Below are 22,901 nucleotides of genomic sequence, written 5' to 3'. Positions count from 1 at the left end.
CCAACAGAACGGTCCTTGAGACCATCTACACCTTGCTCAAGCTGTTTGCTTTTCCCGGGTGTCAGAGCCCCTTGAACTGAGAACCAGGGCTCATTATTTTCTTTCCTCTTGAACTGTGTTCTGGAGCAAGGCTGAGAAAAGCCTCCCCAGTATAAAGTGTTTCTTTACCACCTCTCTTGGCTTGGCTGAGTTGGGAAGCTCATGGTCCAGCTAGCCTGGTGCACACAGCAGAAAAACAAAGACATCTTGTCTTAAGCAAGGTGGAAATCAAAAGGACTGATGCCCAAGGCTACCCTCTGACCTCCACATGAGGGCTGTGGCATACAGGTAGGAACATGCACATGCATTTTTTTGAAATACCAAATTTAGGGGCTGGAGAGATAGCTCAGAGGTTAAGAGCACTGGCTGTTCTTAACAGAACAGAGGTCCTGAGTTCAATTCCCATTAACCACATGGTAGCTCACAACCATCTGTAATGAGATCTGATACCCTTTTCTGGCCTGCAGATAGAACACTGTATAAATAATAAATAAATAAAATTTAAAAAATAAAAGAAAGAAATACCAAATTTATATTCAGAAGCATAGAGAAGCTATGCCTGACCTCAGAACATAAATTCTGAGACGTAAAGTAATTCTGACTCTTCCCTTAATATAATAGGTGGGTGTCCTCAGATAAGTTACTATAAAATCTCTTTGTGTCTAAGTCTTCTTATCTGTAAAAATGAGGATAACAGCATCCCCTTCACTGAATTTTGAAGATTAAATGAGATAAATTGTGAAGAACTTAAAATAGTAGCAGACACAAGGAGAGATTCACATGGATTCATGCATATTTCCTAAGCCCTCTCTGAGCGCTGCTGTCATTTGGTGCTAAGACTGGCAGCGGCACAAGGTTAGTGTCTCTTCATCCCTCAAGTCTCAGTTTTTCCATCTGTAAAATGGAAATAATATCTACCTAGCGGGGCCCTTGGGAAGATCTATAGAGTCCAGCATGGAAAGCTCTCTGCCTAGATTTGAGTCCTTAGAAGGCCCTCTACACTGCTGCTACTTCCTGTCTGTGATTCAAGCACAGGTGTAGTGATGTTGGCAAATTCCGGGCAGGATTATACACACTTCTGGCTTCCTTTTGTAGCAGGCTGGAGCTAGATCTTTTAAGAGCTTGGTCCAACGGGGTGGGAATGGATAGGTGGCAGAGATGGAGCGTGGGGGCCAGCCAGGCTTACTCTTCCCTTTGGAACCTGGTCTGGCCAACAGCTGGCATAGGGCTGGGAGCATGGTTGGGGGTTTGGGGGCAGGGTTGGTCCGGTGTCTGTGGGTGTAAGAAAAAGAGGAAAACCTTCTCAGTGGAAATTGCCCTGCGGTTGGCTCAGGCGCCCACAACACTGTATTTATAGAGAGCTCCCAGCAATTCTAAAATTCTTCACTGTCGAGTTAACCCTTTCCGAGCTGCGGTGCCAGCCGGGTGCGGAGGGGAGAAATACAGGACTGAGTTGGGACAGCTGGATTGCAACAGAGCTTGGAGCCAAGCAGCTTGGAGGATGGGAGTGGTCAATGGTCAGTCACCTGTCCTCTCTCACCGAAAAAGAAACTTTGGCTCTTGGAAGTGTGAAGATCCGCGTGGGGGATGGGCAGTGAGTAGCCCTACAACCCCTCCTTGGAGTACCACGTCTTCCCCGGTCGGGGTCGAGCTGGGGTCCGGGCTGGAGGCGGGCCCAGGCCCGGGGCCCTGCCCAGCAGGCGGGCTCAGGCCTCAATGTCGTAGGATCTCCTCCTCGGGGCCAATTCTGCCTCTGGGGCGCACCCGGGTGGCCTTTCCGGGCCCGCAGCTTCCTCCTGCAGTCCAGCCCCTCGCGCTCCCGCCCCCCTCCCTCGGCCCTGGTCTGGCCGGGCCCCGCGACGACGGCGACACCGAGGGTAGCGACGATTGGGCTGCGTCCCGCCGTGTCCCCGAGTCCCGGGAGTCGGCGCTGCGCGGTGAGTGCTTGCGTGGCGCGGGGCGGCGCGGGCTGGGGTTGCCTTTGTGTGCGACCGCGCCTGCACCGCGCGCGCTCTGGGTGCCCGGTGCTTGGAGCTGAAAGCCCGCGGCCCTTTCCCATAAGGCACCAGTACCCTGATCCGAGGACACCGCTAGGGCTCTAGGGCCCCGAGGAGCTAAGAGCACCCCTGCCTGGCCGCTCCCTCCTTTGGGCTGAGACCCGCTGGGACTTGTGGGATCTGAAGACTCCCGGAGTCTGGGACTTGTGGGGCCCAGGACTGGGTGGGTGACTGTTCAGGCCCTGGGTGTGGAGTGGGCATGAAGGCAGGTAGGTCACTGGGTTGATGGTTCTGGAAGCTTAAGGAAGCTGTTAGCCAAGACTAGGAGAGAAGCATTCCCCCGACTTGGAGGAGGAAAACACCATGAATGCCAGCTCTGAGAAGGGAAGCTGAGCGGGAGGGGAGCACGAGGTTGGGTGGCCCCCTGAGCTCGGTTCTGAAGGGTGAAGGTGTCGATGACTGGCGGACTTCTACATGCTGCAGAAAAGCACTCGGGAACAGGTTCAGGGAAGGCTCCCCCCAGAATTAAAGATTGAATAGGGATGGCGCAGTTTGTGATGTTTTAGGTAAACGGAGAAGGATGGAGAGGAGATCCGGAGGAAGGTGGAAGAAGCTGAAGGTCCAGGGTGGGACAAAAAGGACAGAGGATTGAATCCAGTTCCCCGGGGCCCTTCCTCACTAGGGCCGAGTCAACCAGTTCCAGATTTGGGAACTTAAGGCAATCAACTGGCAGAAAAGGTTCTTGTGGTTTTTTTTTTCCCCCTCAAGCCAAACCTGCCTTAATGAGAAATGCATGATGGATGACTCAGACCTGAGAGCTTATCATCAAAGGGAACTATTAAGCAAATACTAAATCAGAAGTTTGTATATGTTCATCTGGGGTTTTTGTGTATGTGTTGGGGCGGCACTGACTTAATTGTGAAAAACTGTTAACTTTCAGACTGCGGATGATCTGTAAATGAGTATTGATTAAATTAAAATCCAAGTCCTTTTTAATGCTTTAATTTTTTTATTTTATTTTATTTTTATTTTTAGATAGGGTCTCACTGTGTAGACCTGCTGACTTGACTCACAGAAGCCCACCTGCTTCCACCTCCCAAATGCTGGGATAAAGGCATCCATGACCATGCCAGGCTCAAGTCCTTTTCCTTTAAGTGTGTGCAGTAGCTTTTCAGTTTGAGAAACTAATGGAGCCGTTTGAACTGTTTGAGAGTTATTTATTTAGCTGAGCCTCCTTTCTCATCCCCTCTGACTGCCCAGAAGTCCCCAGGGCTGCTGCTGAGCAACAGCATTCCCTGTAGTTTGGGGACTTGCAAATAGGGAATTTGAATTTGTGTACTTGAATTGAAACCGGGGCGGATTGAATGACAGGCAAGTGTGGAGGGCTGGGGAGCTAAGCGGTATGGACTGGCGGCCTATATTTCCAACTTGCTTGGGAATGAGACTATTTTGGATGTGTGTATTTTCCTGGTAGCTGGAGTTCTGAAGCACTAGCTCTTGGCTAATTGTGGCCCATGGATGTCCTCTCTCCTGGTATTACAAATACATCACAATTAGCTGTCATAGAGTGTCCTGATGTCCCTGACATTTCCGTCATGTGGCTGGGGATGTGGCTCAGTGTATAGAATGCTTGCCTAGCATGCATGAAGCTTGTGTTAGATCCCCAGCAACCAGCAATGCATAAACTGGTTGTTGTGGCTCATGGCTGAACTCTCAGTGCTTGGGGGCAGAAGCAGGAGGCTCAGAAGTCATCCTAGGCTACACTGTTCAAAGCGCTCCTGGGATACATGAGACTTGTGTCCAAAAGAAAGATTTTTCATTACGTCATCGCTTTAGGTTAGTCCTGTAAGCATCAGTTTTGCCACCAAGTGTCATGAGGCAAAGGGACAGAAAAGAGAAGGCGTTTGTCCATGTATGGAGTAGCCCTGGTGATGATTTCATTGGTCCCATGACTGGCCCTGGCATCCATGGTGGCTTCCTCCTGCTGCCAGAGGGTGGACCCTGCGTCTTGTGAAGAAGCAGCCTGGTTTCATGCCTGCTTCAGTGTCAGCGGAGAGCTGGAATTCTTGCCCCAGTTTTCTTTTCCATCCCTGGCCCCCTTAAGCTCTGTCCAGGCACCTGATAGGAACAGGGCACCTGAATGTCCAAGATGCTCAGCTGCCTGGCAGCTGGGTGCCTGGCAGCTAGGCTGGCTGCTTTAATGTTTATCTTCAGAACGTGGTAGAAGCGGTGGCCTTTCAGAACAGCCCTCTGGGGAGCCCGCATCCTCATTCTGCAGAGGCCGCACCTTATGCTTTCTGCACGAGTCACCTCCTCCAAAGCTGACCTCTAGGTGGAAGCCTGGATTCTTTTTGGCGGGATTTGGGTTGGACACCAAGATGAGAAATCCAGTTTGAGATGCAGTGTGACTGTGAGTTGGCCATTCCACACCCTCAGAGAGACTCCTAGAAAGTGTTTTTGTTTTGATTTTTTTTTTTTTTTGTATTTTGAGTCAGGGTTTCTCTCTGTAGCTTTGGAGCCTGTCCTGGAGCTAGCTCTTGTAGACCAGGCTGGCCTCGAACTCACAGAGATCCGCCTGCCTCTGCCTCCCGAGTGCTGGGATTAAAGGCGTGCGCTTCCACCATCCGGATCCTAGAAAGCGTTAACTGACTGACCTGTAGCCTGATGCTTCTGGGTTGGGCCATGGGCAGAAAACAACCCAAATCCACTGAGATGATGACCACACAGGGACGATTGAGCTGTGAATCTGAGTCATAGGGTTGGAAAAGGAGGAAGAGGGTAGGGAGGATGATGTCACTGCCCAGGAGCTTATCCTCTGTGTGGGTGGGGACTTTTGATTGCCGTCCTCTTCTCCACCCTGGGGCAGGAGTGTCAGGGAAATCTACCAGCGAAAGGGAAAGGGCCTTGGTTGGGGAGAGGGACTCTCATGGCCACACAAAGGGAGAGGGCCACAGATACAGCCCTTGCCGCCACTTGTACGTCCATTCTTGCAGTGTTCAGGGTAGGAGCATTGGATTTTCAGGATTTAGGGGTGGGACTATGCAGAAGGAACATTATGTGATTATCTTAACATCATTAAAGAGAAGAAGAAACCCAAGCCTAGCAAGTCACATACCCACAGACGTACAATGGGCAAATGGTGAGGGCAATCTGTCGTCTGCCTTCAGACCTGGCTCTTTCTGCCACTCCAGAGACTGCTTTAAGTTTGACTCATTTTAGACCCTGATAAATGTGCCCGCGGTCTGCTTGGCGGAGAGAACTCATCTGGTGAGCCAGGGAGAGAACAGGCCTGACCACAGAGACTTGTGGACCCTGATAGAATGTTCTCGTGCTGTCAGAGACCTAATCTTGGTCACACTGGTGCTCTCAACTCCTGGAGAAGAGACCTGCCTATGCACCAGTTCTTCTCCCTTTCAGTTTCTCTGTGGTCTTGGGAAAGATGCCCCTACACCCCTCATAACTTTGACATTAGCTCTCCCTGTGGAAATACTGGAATATTTGCTTATGAAGAGGCTCTGACCTTGGGGTGACAGCAATTTTTTGTTTGTTTTTCAAGACAGGGTTTCTCTGTGAAAAAGCCCTGGCTGTCCTGGAACTCATTTTAGCCTTGAACTTACAGAGATCTGCCTGCCTCTGCCTCCCGAGTACTGAGATTAAAGGCGTGCGCCACCATCACCCAGTTTGGGACTGGAACTCTTGGTGCACGGAGCTACAACTCAGTTTCTGGGAGGAGCACAGGGAAAGGAAAATAGAATGAGCCAGACCGAGAGGTGAAGTCAAACTGTACGTTGGCTCCTTTGGAATCTGGTGATGGTGGGGTCTCGGTGCAAAGGAGAGCACTCAGAAGGACTAACAGTCTTCTGAGTACTAACAGTACCTAGATGGATAGCCCTATAGAGGAGATCTGGGCTGGGAAGAGGTAGAGAAGCTCATGCCTGTGGCTGTAATAGCAGTAATGACAATAATTACCTCTGTGAAGCTGGGCAGAGGATGTGTACCTATGATCCCAGCAATTGGGAAGTAAAGGCAGGAACATCAGGAGTTCGAGGCCAACCTCAGTTATATAACGAATTTGAAGTCAGGCCTGGATATAGGAGACCCTGACTCATAAAGCAATAAGACGGACTGAAGAGATTGCTCAGTGGGAAGTGCTTGTCCCAGAAACCTGAGGACCTATCTGAGTCTGCATTCCCACAAGCCACTAAAGCTGGCCTTGTTTGCAATTCCAGAGTTGCTGTGGTGAGATGGGGGATGGAGACTGAATAATGCCCAGAAGCTAGGCTTGTCTCCAACAAGGTCAAAGGCGAGGACGGATGCCCAAGGTTGTCCTCTGATTTCCACACATGTGCCGTGACACCAGTGTGTCTGCATCACGTATGCACACATAGTACTCACACACACAACAATAAAATGTACCACTGATTTGATTTAAAACACTTTAACCTGTCTATCCCTGTTGTCTTTATTCCCATAGCTGCTTTGTGGGTTAGGAATTTTATCGATGAGTCTCAATAGGTAGTCACTGTCATTGACATTTCGTTGTGATTCTAGCAGGGCCTCTGTGTCAGGATTTAAACCCAGGGCTACTCCTGAGCCTATGTGTTGCCCTGGGCAGTTAAAGCGGCCTGGGAATTCCAGCTAATAGGTGAGGAATCCAGACCTGAGGGCATTCATGAGCTAGTTCTAACACTCATTAGTCACCCTTGCTGGTGATGGGTGACTGTGGGCCCTAAGGCAGCAGCCTCTCCTCTGGGCTCACATTCTCATATGAACCTGGCCATGGGGCCCAGGCCATGTATATTTCCAAAGGTCTTCCACCTCAGGACTGGCAAAGCCTGTTACACTGCTGAGACCTGTCCCTGGTAGAGGCAGTGGGGCATGCTCAGAGAGAGGGAGTTTTCTGCTAGGCAGAGCCTCTTTCAAGGCAGAAACAGAAAGGCTTTGGAGGCAGAAAAGCATTGAATAGAATGCAAGTGGACCCTTACTGGAGTTTGGCATGACTTCTGGCTGGGCTGACAGATGTTGAGTAAATTCAGGTGTATGTTTCATGGCCTGCCAGCATCTGACCTAGGATCTGCCCTCTGATTTGGGCTCCTATACTCCCGTCTCTTCCTTCCTTCCCATTCTGGCTGGTCCTTCCCCGAACCCAGCATGACTTTCAATTTTTTCAGAGCTCTGAGCCTCTGGTGGTATGTGTATGTGTACAAATGTGCCCCCTTGTGAATGCCCAGGTCAGCTCCGCACCTCCGCAGGTGGCTCTGAGTTCAAGGCGGCATCATGCTGCTTTAAGTGACTGCTGGGTCCTAGAAGATGCTCATCACTCGAGGACCTCGCTGAGCAGAAGCGTGAGAACTGTGGGCCAGCGCTGTGGCACATGCCTCGCCGCGCATGCACTACCTACCAAAACCTGTGGTTTGCCTTCTCTGGGTTTGGAGCCTTGGCGTCTGTGTGGTAGCAATCATGTGGTTGGGGAGGCCAGTCACCCCGTCCTGGGTTCTGTCTCCTCTTTCTGTGTGCTTCCTAAAGGCCCAGGGGGAGTGAGTTGAGGATGCTGGAAAGACCTTGGGCCACTTTGCTGGCGGTTCTGATGGCTGGCCGCAGTCTTGACTCACACACTCATTATGAGAGGAAGTCGGGTTGTTCTGTTGGGTGGAATCACAGTGCTGGGGCATTGTATCCAGTGGGTAGCCATGGACACAGAAGGCCTGAACTGACTCATTGTCAGAAAAACAAAGCCATCTTGGAGGCCCCTCTCCAGGGAATTCTAGAGACCCTTCTTCCCTTGCCCAGGCCCCTCGCCCACTTACAGAGCATCTGGTGTTTCTTAGGCCAGCTTACATTGTCTTACTCAACCACGCCCTGTGAGGACAGACATTGTTATTCCCATTTTATGAATGAGCAAACTGAGGACCAGCCTCTGTCCTTAAAGTCACATGACTTTGTGAATGGCAGAGTATGGATTTGAACCTCCAACTCCAAAGCCACCTTCTTAGACACTAAGGCTCACTTCTACCAGACCTTCAGTGATGTTTCCAGTCCTGCATGCGATCGTAATCTCAGCAGGGGTCAGTGACCCAGACCCTTCTTGGGGAATAAGAATGAGAGCCTAGCAAGTAAGCAGTAGAGCCAGGACTTAAAGCCTTATACATCTCTGATATTGCTGTTCTCTCTTTTCCATTTGCTTATGGCAGAAGAATTATACAGTCATTGTAAAAACAAACAGAAAAACAGAATGTGATCAAATGGAAAACAAAAGTGAATTTGACCCTCATTCCCACGTTCGGGGGCTGGATTCACCATCAGGCTTCTAGATCCCTTCTTCATTTGTAAGCACCTGTCTGTCTATCCGTCTGTCCATCTAAGCACAAGTGCGTTCGTCCATTCATCCACCATTAAGCAGAGAGCACTGAGCTTCCTATGGGCCAAGCCTTTGCTGGGATATGGATGTAAAAGTTAAAGGAAGCACACGTGGTTGCCACTCAGGGAGGGTCAGGGAGCGTCAGGCACAGTCGAGCAGCAGACTTTGTTCTGGCTGTGCTGTCAAGGGCACCTTCAGGGTAAAGAGGTATTACCCGTGTCATCTCAGAAGAAGGGACTACAGTGATAAACAATCTCTTATGCGATAGGAAAGAGGGTCTTGTACTGTAGATGCTGGAAGCAATCCAGGAAGTGAACGTGGGGAGGTGGGCAGAGCTGGGTCAGTTAGGGCTCCCTTGGAGCTGAACCATTATTTCCAATGGATGAGCAAGCCCGGGTTCCCCGTGGAAGGGGCTGATTGGTGCATTTTTTATGAGTCCGTGTCTATGTATATGAGTGTGTTCATGTAAGTGCAAGTGTGTGTATAGGCACACGCATGTGTGTAAGTGGAAGCCAGGAGTCAACCTTGGTGTCTTTCTCGGTTGTTATCTGCCTTGCTTTCTGAGACATGGTCTCTTACTTCACCTGGAGCTCACCAATTTGGTAAGCCTGACTGGCCAGGGAGCGCTTTCCCAGCTCTGGGATTGCAGGTTCGCCACCACGTCCTGCTTTCATGGAGATGCCAAGCTGAGATCCGTATGCTTGTCTGACGATCGCTTTATCCACTGAGCCATCTCCACAGCCTCTGGATCCGTTCCTTCAGATTGGTGGTGGAGAACAACTTGATTGCTAGCAGCCTAGACCACATCCTTCCTCCCAACCTCAGTAAGAAAATCATTACTGAGGGTTTCTGCAGAAAAGCTGAGGAAAGATTCTGATTGGTTATGGCTTGGCTCACTTCCCTGAAATGGGGGTGGGGCAAGGGTTTTTCCCTGAGTCAGATCAGGTCACAAGCCCAGGCTTGAGGTTGGGGCCACATCCTTCCAATATCATACAGGCTGGATTCCCTACAACGGGGTTGGTCCCTGGTATCAGAAGCACTTGAGAATAAAAGAGGAACTCATTAAGGGCTGTGGAGAAAATAAGCATCCACCCTTCAGAGGTGTGTGTGTGTGTGTGTGTGTGTGTGTGTGTGTGTGTGTGTGTGTTACTCCATTGCCAAAGAGGGAAAGCACAGATGTCCAGGAGGAATTGAGCAAGTCAGGTCAGGAAGAGTGGTCTGTTTGAATTGTATCTGGCGTGTGTGTGTGCATGTGTGTGTGTGTGTGTGTGTGTGTGTGTGTGTGTGTTACTCCGTTGCCAAAGAGGGAAAGCACAGATGTCCAGGAGGAATTGAGTAAGTCAGGTGAAAAAGGTGTGGTCTGTTTGAATTGTGTCTGGCCCCTGGGATTGGCTGTCCCCATGCTGAGCGAACTTAGAATCACTATCTCCAAGAATCTGTCAGGGATATTTCAAGACAGTCTGGGGTAGAACATGGGGAGAGGGGGTGGAGGTGTGGGCCACAGCATCCCAGCTCCCCACTGCACAGAAGCAACCTGGAATCCTTAAGTGACCTCTGCCTCATCTTCCCACAGCCTCTTCCAGAGCACCATCTTCCCAGAATATGCCGTGACGTTCACTCCTCCGTCACCTTCTCTGCTATCTCCTCTCCCAGACAGGAATGTCCCCTTCTCTTGAGCAGTCCTTCCTAAGCCTCCCTAAAAGCCGTCAAGGAATTGCTAATTCAGCATGCCAATATTACCTGTATACACCTGTACCAAAGAACTGATCATATTATCCATTTTTCCCACAAACCTTTGCCCTATATATTTTTTTTTATGAAAATGTGGTATTTTAGGGGTAGAGGAGACGACTCAGTTAATTAAGTGCTTGCCTTGCAAACACGATGACCTGAGTTTCGATCCCCAGAACCCAAGTAAAAAACAGGTGCAGGGGTTCCTCTACAGCCCCAGCACCAGGGGAGGTGAAGACAGGTTTGCTGATTCCAGAAGCGTGCTGACCAGCCAATCTAGTCAGTTGTGGAAGTTGGGAAGAGGGATGGACTTGGGTGGACCCAGTGAACTAACAGAGGAACACAGAGAACCTAAAAACTCCAGTCTTCTACAGCTTCATCAGAAATGGGTGGCTGGACGTGGGAAGGTGGCTGGACGTGGGAAGGTGGCCCTGAGCTCAAGGACTTATGGTTTTGAGCTGCACATTTGATAATCTATTGTTTTGGCAAATTGTGTGGCACAGCTGCCCAGTGGTGACCTTGTCAAGGAAGAACAAATACTTGCAGGGCCATGAGAAAGGGCACATGCTTGTTCTGTGTGATCGTAGGGACTTCTTGAGAACCAATATAGGCTATCCTGGGAGACAGATTTTGGCTCACAGTAAGGAAGCATTTTCCACCAATAAGAGCTGCCTCAAAGCAAGCAGATCGCCTCGGGTTGGGGGTAGCTGGTTCCTGTCTCCGGAGAGAGCATACAAGCTGTCAGTGGTGGCCAGGGAAAGGTCCCCTGTTCTGACACCTAACCATTCACTTCTGCAGTTGCCCCAGAGTCTCTTCTCATTCTGTTGGTCTCCCTCAGGGATCCTGGGTTTGGTTTCTGTGTTCGCCAGTGTGTGAATGACTTCCCCTGCTTCTCACTGTGCTGTGAATGCACCTAGCTTAATTCCAATCTGATTTTCTTCTTCCCCCAAGCATGCTTCTCCTTCTCCTCCACATCCTAGTCTGTGGGCCTGCATTCACCCACTTGTCCTAAGCATCACTCTTCTCTCCTTCTGTCCAATCCCTGGGTCACTTTCATCCTTGAAATATCTCTTAACTGGGTTCTGACATCCGTCGGCGATTGTTGAGACTGTAGCTCAAATTTTGAGACAGCGACTTTGGACGGTTTGTTTTGTGGCTCTGAGCACTAGCAATTTTCCTCGGGTGGAGAGAGAAAGAAGAGACAAACAGAGGGCTCCTTAAATTAGTTCATTCAGATGCCGTAAGAAAGACCAAAATAACAGTGACTTATGCTAGAACAGATGCTTATTTCTCACCCATGTGACCATCTGGCTATATCCAGGGCTGAAGCCATAGCCCCAGGGACCCTCTGTCCTGCTGCTTTGTAATGCTTGGGGTGTTGCCCTGGCAGTGTGTTCCTACAAGGCTTGCCACTTCTCTATTCCATGCATTGGAAGGGGGAGGAGAAAAAGAGGGTGCCCTCCATCTTTAAGGACACGACCCAGAAATTGTACATATTAGTTCCTCTGAAGTCTGATTAGCCAGAAAACGGACATGTGGCCACGCCCAACCGAAAAGGAGTCTGGGATCTGTAGTCTTAGCTAAGTGGTCCTATGCCCGACTAAATGCTACGGAAGGGAAGACCAGATTTAAGAAGATAATTGGTGGCTTCTATGGTAACATGGCTGCGTGAATTTCAATGTGAGCTGCATGATAGTTCACCATAAGGAAGTTTCTTTTATAAACATTGAACTCAGAGAGAGGAGGTTGGGCTGACAAGATGGCTCAGCGTGGTAAGGTGCTTATTTCCAAGCCTGAGGATCTGAGTTCAGTCCCCAGGATCCACACGGTGAAGGGAGAGAACTGACCCCCACAAGTTGTCCCCTCACCTCCATACACATGCTGTGGCATGCACTTAAGTGCACGCCTAAATGGGTGTAAATAATTACAGAATTTTAAAAAGATTCATCTATTTTATGTGTGTGACTGTTTTGTCTACATGTATGTGTGTACACCATATGTGTGCCTGGTACCGGAGGAGGTCACATCTGGAACTGGATGGTTGCGGCCTGCCATGTGTGTGCTGGGAATCAGGGTCCTCTGCCAGAGCAGCACCACTTTCTCCACTGAGCCTTCTCCAGCCCTGGAGTTTTTGTTCTTGTTGTTGTTAAAGAAAGGTGAGTGTAGTCGTTGTTTTTCTATTGTGATGAAACACCATGACCAAAGCAGCCTATAAAAGGAAGGGCGTAAGAGCCGGGTATGATCCCAGCACTGGGGAAGCAGAGGCAGAGGCAGAGTGAAGGTGTGGTGGCAGGAACAGCTGAGAGCTTACATCTTGAGCTGCAAGCAGGCGACAGAGAGCACATTGGGGATGGTGCCAACCTTTTGAAACCTCAAGCCTGCCCCTAGTGAAACACCTTCCCAACAGGGCCACACCTCTTTGTGTGTGTGTCTGTGTGTGTGTGTGCATGCATTGGTGTTTTGCCTGCATGTATGTCTGTGTAAGGGTGTCAGAGTTCTAGAACAGTTGTGAGCTGCCATTTGGGTGCTGGGAATTGAACCCTGGTCCTCTGGAAGAACAGTCAGTGCTCTTAACCACTGAGTCATCTCTCCAGCCCCCATGGGCTACACCTCTTAATCCTTCCCAAACAACTACCAACTGCTCAAATATATGAGTCTGTGGGGGTCATCTTCATTCAAACCACCACAGTGGGAGACCTTTTTAAGACTACAGTGAAGTGTTAGAGCTAAGGTCAGAACCCCAAACCTTGGGCTCATTTTCTGCCATTGTGTATATGTGTGTGTGTGCAGGTTTGTGTGCCTGTGTGGTTACTATCTGTGGAAGCCAAAGGATAGCCTTGGCTGTTGTTCCTCAATTGTCATCTACCTTGGTTTTTGTTTGTTTTTGCTTTGAGACAGGCTCTCACTGGCCCCCAACTCACCACATAGGCTGGGTTGGTTCACCAGTGAGCCTAGGGGCCCTCCTGTCCTCATCTCCTCAGCCCTGGGATTACAAGCACCTACCACCATGCCTCCTCCTCCTGCTGGGTTCTGAAGATCAAACTCAGTTCCTTCCACTTTCGAGGCCTTGGTCTTCATTTGCTGTCATATCAAGGAGGTCTGCTTGAAAGGCAGCAGATGGGGCTGAGTCTCTCCTTTCCCAGCCTTACCTGGAGAACTGCTCCAGGCCCTCAGGATGCACGTGGACGCTGTGATGGCTCTCAGGTGCCACTGAGCAGCCCTCATGGTATCTTAAAGTGGGCTCTACTGAAAGACATGTCCACCTGCTGTCCCGGGGTCTGCTACTTGAGAGCATCCACACATATGAGTCACCTTTGTCCGCACAGCCTTTTACAAGGACTCTTTCCGTTGCATAGGATAGAGACTTAGCTGGAACTGGATGAAGATTGGTCCATCTAGGTCTGCAGCTTGTTTTAGGCATATCTGGATCTAGGAACTTAGCCGATATTTTTAGAGTTCTGTGACTCTCCCTTCTGTCCTCTCTATGGGAGGCTAGTGGGGTGTGGAGTGGACTATAGGGTGGGACTAAAGAGATGGTTCTGTGGTTGAGAGCATGTATTGAGTTCGGTTCCCAGAACTCACGTGGTGGCTCACAGCTCTCTAATTCCCATTTCAGGATGCTCTTCTAACCTTTGTGGGCACCTGCACCCACGTGTGCCTGCACCCACACATGTACAAACAAACATGCAGCTACACATACTCACAAACAAATCAGGCTGGAGAGGTGGTTCTGTGGTTAAGGGTTGCTGCGCTTGCAGAGGACCTGTGTTCAGTATCAAGGGGTCCAGCATTCTTACAATCATCATCATCATCATCATCATCATCATCATCTTTAAAAAAGAGACTGGAGTGATGCCAGTGGTTATGGTGGGAGAAGAATCCCTATTGAGTTCCCCAGGGTCCACAGCACCTTGACCCAGAGCTCGTTAGCAGTCAGGTTTGCTGTTCTGAGTGTATGGGGTAATGAGTCTTGGGTGATGTCTTGAGAGTATCCTTGGGTCCTAATTCTGTTGGGTTTGGATAAGCTTGCAGTAGCTTCAAGGTGAGGGTGGCTGGTCTTTACTTACCAGGAGGCCAGGGCACTCTGTAGTCTTTCTTGCAGGGGCTCCATGGAGTGTCTTGGCTGAAATTACAGTGGTAGACTTCCTGGGTCCAGAATGAAGAAAAGGAATGAGAGGGAGCAAGCTTGGCGTCCACTCTGGAATCCTCTCATGGACCCTCTGGAGTGAGGGACAGCTGTGCTGTGGGGAAACATGATTAGTCTGATCAGGAGGGAACTCCTGGCTCCCCACACATTCAGCAGACATTCACAAGTGAGCGTTGGGGTAAACCCCAGTAACAAGAAGTAGCTTGACACATGGGAAGACATCCCAAGAAGAGCCTTGAGTGTCAGGTAGAGGAATGTAAGACTTTTCTTGTACGTACTGGAGGGGTGTGTGTGGGGGATTTGTTAGCGGGGGAAGACATGAGCCTGATTCCTGTTTTAGGACTCAGGAGAAGGCACCTGAGAGAATGAGTTAGGTAGGGATGATCTGTGGGACTTACGGGGTTAGTGAAGAGGCCGAGGTGCCTTTGACGACGGGCACGAGCAGCAGTGAGGAAGGCTGAAAGACATGGGACCCCAGAAGCACTGACCGACTCAGGGTTTGTTTTTATTTTAAGACAGAGTCTCTTATTGTCCAGGCTGGCCTTGCATTCATTATGTAACTAAGGATGGCCCTGAACTCTTGATCTTCCTGCCCCCACCATGGAGTGCCAAGATTGCAGGCATGTACCATCACACCTGACTCGTGAGAGGCTGGAGGTTGAAGCCAGAGCTTCAGAAGCCCTCAACCCACTGAGCCACGTCCCAGCTCTCAGGCCTTGCTTCCATCTAGGGGATAAAAGAGGGCAGAAGACATAGAAGCTGGCAACTCTGTGGGCCTTAGCTTCCTATGGCATGTAGCCAGTAGTCCAGGCAGCTGCCTGCTAGGTTTTCCTGCAGGCTGACTGTGGCCCATTTGTCAGGCAGGAAGTGGTGTCCCCAAGGATGCCGCTGTGAATCGGAGCTGCTGACTCAGCACCCAGACAGGGAGGCTTTGAGGCCACCAGACTTTGGACCGGAAGCACCTGGAAAGGAAGTGGCTGCCCAGGGCTTCTCTGCAATGGACTGAACAGCCAGGGAAGAGGGTGGCTGGCCAGGATGCTGGCTTTGGCTAAGGGACTCCCTCTGTACAGCTTCCTGGCATTGGGAATGGGGGAAGAGGTGCACAATAGGCTAGAACAGGATGGAAGGACTGTCCCCACGTACCTGAGGCTAGACAAGATGCTTGGCTGTAGGTAGGATTTGTTCCATGAAGGGTCAGAAAGGATTGCTGCAGGATTGGACTCCTTTCAGCTCTGCTCAGTGACAGATGATTTGACATTAAGGAACTCAAGTGTTTGGGTTTATGTATGTATTTATTTGTTTCTCCTGCAAAAATGTGACCAAGGATGCAATCTGCCACTAGGGGTGGCCGGGAGGGTATGAAATGTTCATATTCTTGTTAATCAAGACATGGGACAGATGGACATGGGTCACATGACTTGAGCAGGCAACAGTGAGAGACATAAGCAGTGGTGCACGCAGCCTGCTTGAGTCAGGCACCTGAAGGGAGCCGGAGTACATGCTGAGCCCAGGGACGTCTGGGACCCCTCTGACCCAGGCCCTATCTATTGCAACAGATCCAGCTCTGGCTCAGGTCTGACTGACACCAGCTCTGTCCACCCCCTTTCATTTCTGCTGGGTCTTTGTTGCTTGGTACATATATTAAATTGGCAGATGTCCCTCCCAGACTCCACATCCATACGTCCAACTGCTCCTAGAACTCTGCCCTGGGCTTTCTGCACACATGCTCCTCTCCTAACACACCCTCGACCACTTCCTGTCCCAGCGATCAGGGCTCAGAACCAACTGTCCCGTTTGCTGCCTTCCTCATTTCTCACACTCTTAAATGCTCTCATTTCTATCCGTGCCTGCTTTGCCACTTGGTTGGCTTCTCTCATTTATTCTGCAGATGCTATCAGATTGGCCCTCACAATGCTGTTTATCTATCCCAGAACCTTCAATGGCTCTTGACCACCTTTAGGGTAGAGTGTGGCCCTCACAATGCTGTTTATCTATCCCAGAACCTTCAGTGGCTCTTGACTACCTTTAGGGTAGAGTGTGGCCCTCACAATGCTGTTTATCTATCCCAGAACCTTCAGTGGCTCTTGACTACCTTTAGGGTAGAGTATGGCCCTCACAATGCTGTTTATCTATCCCAGAACCTTCAGTGGCTCTTGACTACCTTTAGGGTAGAGTGTGGCCCTCACAGTGCTGTTTATCTATCCCAGAACCTTCAGTGGCTCTTGGCTACCTTTAGGGTAGAGTGTACTTTTCAAATTAAACCCCAAGTTTCTCTAAAACCTTCTTTTTTACTCTCCCATCAGCCAAAGTGACCTGGGCACAGCCTGGACCCCAAGTTTCACCAACCTTGTCTTGCTGGCTACCTGACTTCTTCCCTCTTGGATTTGGATGGTCCTGAGGAATTAGGAAAGTGTTGGGGAGGAACTTTGGAGACAAAGGCCTCTCTTCCTCTTCCACAGGCAGGAGCAGCCATCCGCCACAGAGAGCCCAGCTGTCAGCTGCCGCACAGGAAGATGCTGCGTGGATGGGGCGGCCCCAGTGTGGGTGTGTGTATGCGCACAGCCCTGGGAGTGCTATACTTCTGCCTCACAGGTGAGGGGAAAGATCATTGTCAAGACGGTGTGTGAGGATGCCTACTCCTTCCTGGGCTACTGCCAGGCTGGCTCTGTCATGAAGAATCATACTGATTTCCATCTCTGAGATCCACAGGCAACCTTCTTCACCTTAGTCTGTACTTTTTCATCTGGGAAATGGGACTTGAGCACTATAATAGTTCAGGTTCCTGAACACACTGTGTAAATTCTCTTGAGGACCCTAGTGCCTAGGGCGTCCTCTGCCCAGAACTTTCTACCCTCAGACAGAGGCATGATTCCGCTCTTTATTTTGTTGTAAGCCTTTGCTCTGATGGCAGATCCTCAGCATGCTTCTTTGGCTGCTTTGCATAAAAGCATAGCCCTCTCTCCCTCCTTGTTCCTGTGCTTCATCGCCTTCTTCCTAGCTTTTGCCTCCACTTGACGTATGGTTCCTTTGTTTGTTTCCTGTTGTCCCCTGCTCAGAAGATAGGACCTATCCTCAGGGTTGGGATGGATGCTTGCTATGTAGTCAGTGCTCAATCACCATGATGAACAAATCAAGGTACTTCCTGGATAGTACTTAGCTCTGTAAATCAACCCATAGAGAAAACAAAGCCGAGTGTCTGGTGCCATCTAGTGGTCATGGGAAGCAATACCCATCTCTGCCTCTAAGGGTTGACTTCTTTTTGTTTATTTTTATTTGTTTGTTTGAAACAGAGTCTCACCATGTATCCCTGGCTGTCTATCCTGGGACTCACTATGTAGACAGGCTGACCTCGAACTCACAGAAATCCACTTGCCTCTGCCTCCTGAGTGCTGAGATTAAAGGCGTGCACGACCACTACACCCAGCCTGATTCTCTCTTCTTGATAAAAAGAAAGGGCTTTGGGTGATTTGAGTTCCACGTCCCAGATGTCCCCTGCAAGGGACACCTTGGTGTCTAGTTAGCAAGGATGAGAACTGGCCTAAGATTTCATGGAATTACTGAAAGATAGCCAGGCCCAGCTTCAACCTCTAGACATCACGTACTAAGAAAGTGTGGAATGCCCAGTAAAACACTAACCACAGAATGAATACAATTTTCTAAGCCCTCTGTGGGAGCTATATTCAGTTAGCTTCCTTTGAAGGTCATGCTTCACTTATTTTGAGTGGACCCACTTCCTGTGGGCAGAGTTTTCACCTAATCTCTGCGTCCAAGCACGGCACATTCCCCAGACCCTTCCTGACTTCTCAGAGCCGCTGAAGCAGAGATGACAGGCAAACAGAGGTTCCTGGCAGGAAAGCCACCCGGAAATCCACAGGATAGAGGGCACAGGTGACCACAGAGGAGCCTGTCCCAGGACCCTTTTCTCTGGGAACTCAGGGTTTCCTTCAGGATGATTTACATTCTGTTACATAGTTACTTTTCTATAGCTGTGACTTTCAAAGGAAGCATTCCATCTGGGGGCTTGCTTACAGTGTTGGGGTTGGGGTGTCCAGGGCCATCATGGGGTGAGGGAGGGGGATATGGCAGCAGGAAGGCAGGCAGGCACTGAGCAGCAGCCGAGAGCTTACACCTAATCCACAAGCACACAGCAGAGTGAGGGGTGGCATGGACTTTAGAGACCTCAAAGTCCACTTCCAGTGACACACCTCCTCTGACAAGGCCACACCTCCTAACCCTTCCCAGACTGTTCCACCAACTGGGAACTGAGCATTTAAACATACGAGCCTGTGGGGGCCATTCTCATCCAAACCACCACACATTCCTTCCTTCTCACCCGTCATTAGTCAGCAAATCCTGGTAATTCTGACTGCATCTCAGATCTGGCTGGTTCTATGACCACTCTTACATTTTTTTTTTTTTAGACAGGGTTTCACTATGGAGCCCTGACTGGCCTATAACTTGCTATATAGTCCAGACTGGCTTGAATTTACAGAGATTCTCTTGCCTCTGCCTCATGGTGCTGTTCTTCTACTGCATCACTACCACAGTTATTTTACTTTTTATTTTTTTGTTTTTCGAGACAGAGTTCTGATTCTCTTGGAACTCACTTTGTAGACCAGGCTGGCCTCGAACTCACAGAGATCCACCTACCTCTGCCTCCCAAGTGCTGGGATTAAAGACGTGTACCACCACTGGCCAGTTTCACTATCACTTTTTTTTTAAACATTTTTATTTATTTATTATATATACAGTGTTCTGTCTGCACATGTGCTTGCAGGCCTGAAGAGGACACCAGATATCATTACAGATTGTTGTGAGCCACCATGTGGTTGCTGGGAATTGAACTCAGGACCTCTGGAAGAGCAGCTCTTAACCGCTGAGCCATCTCTCCAGCCCTCACTATTACTTCTTATGAGGACCTCTGAGGTGGCCCCTGACCACTCTCTCTCTTACCCTTCTACAATATAGTCTCCCCTTGTAGAGGAGCCAGGGCAAGCTTCAGGCTTTGCTACCCACATTACATTTAACAACTACTTTCCTTCTTAATGCTATTTCCTCGAAGGCTTCTAGAAACCCCAGGTTTCTTCCAGTCTCTCAAAAGCCTGTCTGGCCCGCCTCCAGAGGACTTTCCCGTTGGGTTACCTTCCCATAGATCTTTCTGTCTGCTGGCCCCTTTTCCTGCGCCCACTTATGTAGGCTCTGTGTTTCACAGAGTTCATGCTTTGTACTTTATTTAAAGACAGGGGTGTTCTTAAGTATGTCTACTTAGGAAGTGAAGCAAAGGAAAAACACCCATGAAATTCTCTCACTCAAAGAAAATCAATGAGGACATTGGGTGTTCACTTTTTGTAGGCACCCCTGCCTAGTTATAAAATAGTATGTAATTGTGGGAAATGCAAATGACCCGGCAGGTAGAGAGGACCTGGCTTCTTTTGTTCTCTCTTTCTCTTTTTCTTTTTTTGTTTTTCTTCTCTCTCCCCCCTCTCCCTCCTCTCTTCTCTTCTCTTCTCTTCTCTCTCTCTCCTCTCTTCTCTCTCTCCTTTTTTGGGACAGAGTCGATCCAAAACTGGGCAAGTGGTCTAACACTGAGGCGCAGCCCCACTTCCCCAACCCTCCCCCCCATAGTCTAATCAGAAGCGGATAGTTATCTGTGTTCTCTCTCTTCCATTAGGATGTAAATGAGCTCTAGGGTGTGACCTGGTCTTGGTCCTTGTTACATTCCTAATTCATGTTGACGCCTTAGCTGCTTACACTGAGGAGCATAGATGTGGAACTTCCCTTGAGGCACAGACCTAAAAGGAAGGTTGTGCAAAGCTAGAGATAGCTGGGGAAGGAGAGAGACCCTGAAAACCCCACCTTTCCTAACCGCCTTCCGACTCACTCTCAGGAGCTGTGGAGGTCCAGGTCTCTGAAGACCCTGTGGTGGCCCTGGTGGACGCTGATACTACCCTCCGCTGCTCCTTCTCCCTGGAGCCTGGCTTCAGTCTGGCACAGCTCAACCTCATCTGGCAGCTGACAGACACCAAACAGCTGGTGCACAGCTTCACTGAGGGCCAGGACCGAGGCAGTGCCTATGCCAACCGCACAGCACTCTTCCCTGACTTGTTGGTACAGGGCAACGCGTCCTTGCGGCTGCAGCGAGTCCGAGTCACCGATGAGGGCAGCTACACGTGCTTCGTGAGCATCCATGACTTTGACAGCGCTGCTGTTAGCCTGCAGGTGGCAGGTGAGTGTGGAGAGGGGGTTGCCTTCCACGTCCACCCTCCGTTCTTCTGCATGTGGCCTCTCATACACTGCTCCCCACCGATCTCGCTCACGCCCTAACAGCCTCGCGCATCCTCTCTCCCACTGTATCTCCTGCACTGCTGATGTCGCTAGCCCCTGCCTTCTGCTACCCTCCTGCCTTCTGGCCTTCTGCTCAAAGTCCATCGTGACCCTGGAGCCCCACGTGGCCTGGGGACAAGGTGATAATCCTGCGTGTCAACTCTCAGGTCTGCCTTGAGGCTGCAGTATTCTGACAGGGATCGACCTTGACTGGTCACATGACCACATCTTGGCTGGCCAAGGACCCTGGCTTGTTTGATTTGCACAGCCTTCTTAGGGTGGTGCAGGGTAGTGTAGGTAATGGCATCTATGGTTGCCTGGTACGCAACCTGGTGGTGCAGTAAGATGTGCACAGCTCAGTCGCCATGACAACCCATAGAAGGCCCATGGATTTTTTTTTGTTTGTTTGTTTTAAATGGCACCTCAGAGGGAAGTTATAGTTCTGTCGATTGCATTTGAAGTTAAAAGAAGTTAGTTCCCTATCCTCAATCTCCCAGACAAGGGAGATAGCTGAGAGTGATAGGAGAATGATGGGTTGGGACTCCAAGTAGTGTGGCCTCACTGGTCAAAGGCCTTCTTGACCCCGCCCCCCGCCGCAGACTCCAAGGCTATAGACATTTCTGGAAAGAATGGAGATGCATCTGGGTCAATAGAAAGCCACGGGACAGGAGAGCCACAGAACTTCTGCTGGGGAAGGGGTTTGCTCTTGCTGGAGCTCTCGTCAGACAAGGCCAGCCTGCTGTGAAGGTCAGATCTGAAACTCGGTCTGCCCAGAGAATGAAAGGGAACAGGCCTGGATTTTGATGGTAAAAGAGGCTGCGGAGCAGCTGGAGAGGTTCTGTCCTTTCTTACTGCTTTGTCTCTATGATTCTGGAGGTCCAGGTTCTGAAGATCCGTGGTGGCCCTGCTGGACAGTGACACCACCCTAGCCTTTCCTCCCCCAGCCTGGCTCCAGCCTGGCACAGTTTAACCTCATCGGGTAACTGGTGGGTACTAACCAGCTGGCGTGCAGCTTCCCCATGGGCTGGGACCAGGGCAGGGCCTATCCCAGGAGTACAGCACTCTCCCCTGACCTGCTGGCTTGGGGCCATGTGTTCTTAAGGATACAGCGCACACGCATGTAGCCGATGAGGGCAGCTTCACCAGCTTTGTGAACATCCGGGACTTTGTCAGTGCTGCTGCTAGCCAGCAGATGGCAGTTCAGTACCAGGAGGGAGCATTTTCCGTCCCTTACCCAGTTTGCATGCAGCCCACCTGCTTGTCCCGTTGCTGACCCCACCATTAAACCCCAGGGCTGACTCCTAGCTAACAGCCCATGTGTCCTTTTCTCCACTGTATCTCTTGACCTGACTGTTATTGATCTCTCCCCGCTGCCACCCTCCAGCCCCCTACTCGAAGCCCAGCATGACCCTGGAGCCCAGCAAGGACCTGCGTCCGGGGAACATGGTGACCATCACGTGCTCCAGCTACCAGGGCTATCCCGAGGCTGAGGTGTTCTGGAAGGATGGGCAGGGACTGCCCTTGACTGGCAATGTGACCACATCCCAGATGGCCAATGAGCGGGGCTTGTTTGATGTCCACAGCGTGCTGAGGGTGGTGCTGGGTGCTAATGGCACCTATAGCTGCCTGGTACGCAACCCCGTGTTGCAGCAAGATGCTCATGGCTCAGTCACCATCACAGGTAAGGGGAGAAGGTTAGCTAGGGAAGGACTAAGGGAGCAGCTACCTTCTTTCTAGGCCCTAACCTGGAATATCAGTATAAAAATACTTGGATGTAGATTTCAAATATTCCCAAAGGTTCCCCAGTGAGAAGTCTTTGAGGCACTTGTTTCCTTGAGCTGATGGAAATCATTTATAACGTTTGCTCTCCTGAACGTGCTTTCCATAGCTCTTATGCCTCTTACATGGACCACAAAGTGCCTGCCTGGACTCTAGAGGGTGGGGAGAATTCTGGGGTAGCCGCAAGGCTTGCTTAGAGACAAGAGGGTGTGAATTGCAACTGTGAAGCCCTGGGAGACTGTGGAGCCTCCCAGGTGGATCCCACTCACCTGGGTCAAGGGCAGCCCTCCCTGCAGACTAGAGCGCCCTTGGATAGCCAGAGTTGTCTCTACTGCCCCCATGTGGTCAATGCTAGATTGAACCTCTAATGTTCAGGAAGTCACTTCATCTCTGGTTTCCAGGTCAGCTCTATCTAGCCCAGGTAGGCACCTCCAGTGCTTTAGGCTGTAAAGAGGACTTAGGCTCACCTTCGTGCCAAGGTAGGCAGTCACCGTCTGTGTTTGTCCCTGATGTGTCCCAGTTCAGT

The 22,901-nt window shown here is 50.3% G+C and overlaps 1 protein-coding gene across 4 annotated transcripts in view; it reads left to right on the top strand.

Annotated features, from left to right (window-relative positions):
• The first annotated feature begins 1,525 nt into the window (after positions 1-1,525).
• Positions 1,526-22,901, top strand: part of Cd276 (CD276 molecule) — a 32,014-nt gene continuing 10,638 nt past the window's right edge. For 2 of the 4 annotated variants that reach the window (XM_085689132.2, XM_085689131.2), the window contains exons 1-3: positions 1,526-1,976; positions 20,160-20,498; positions 21,981-22,277. In XM_085689132.2, coding sequence (XP_085545258.2) covers positions 1,541-1,976; positions 20,160-20,498; positions 21,981-22,277 — 1,072 coding nt within the window. In that variant the 5' untranslated portion in view covers positions 1,526-1,540. Of the gene's footprint in view, positions 1,977-16,575; positions 16,865-20,159; positions 20,499-21,980; positions 22,278-22,901 lie in introns of all 4 variants that reach the window. The other 2 variants (XM_087905282.1, XM_085689133.2) reach the window with 2 other exon arrangements.

This window comes from Myodes glareolus, chromosome 4 (assembly GCF_982192425.1).
Source record: "Myodes glareolus chromosome 4, mMyoGla1.1, whole genome shotgun sequence".
NCBI lineage: Eukaryota > Metazoa > Chordata > Mammalia > Rodentia > Cricetidae > Myodes > Myodes glareolus.
The sequence above is the reverse complement of the archived record's forward strand: the minus strand, read 5'-3'. Positions and strand labels throughout refer to the sequence as shown.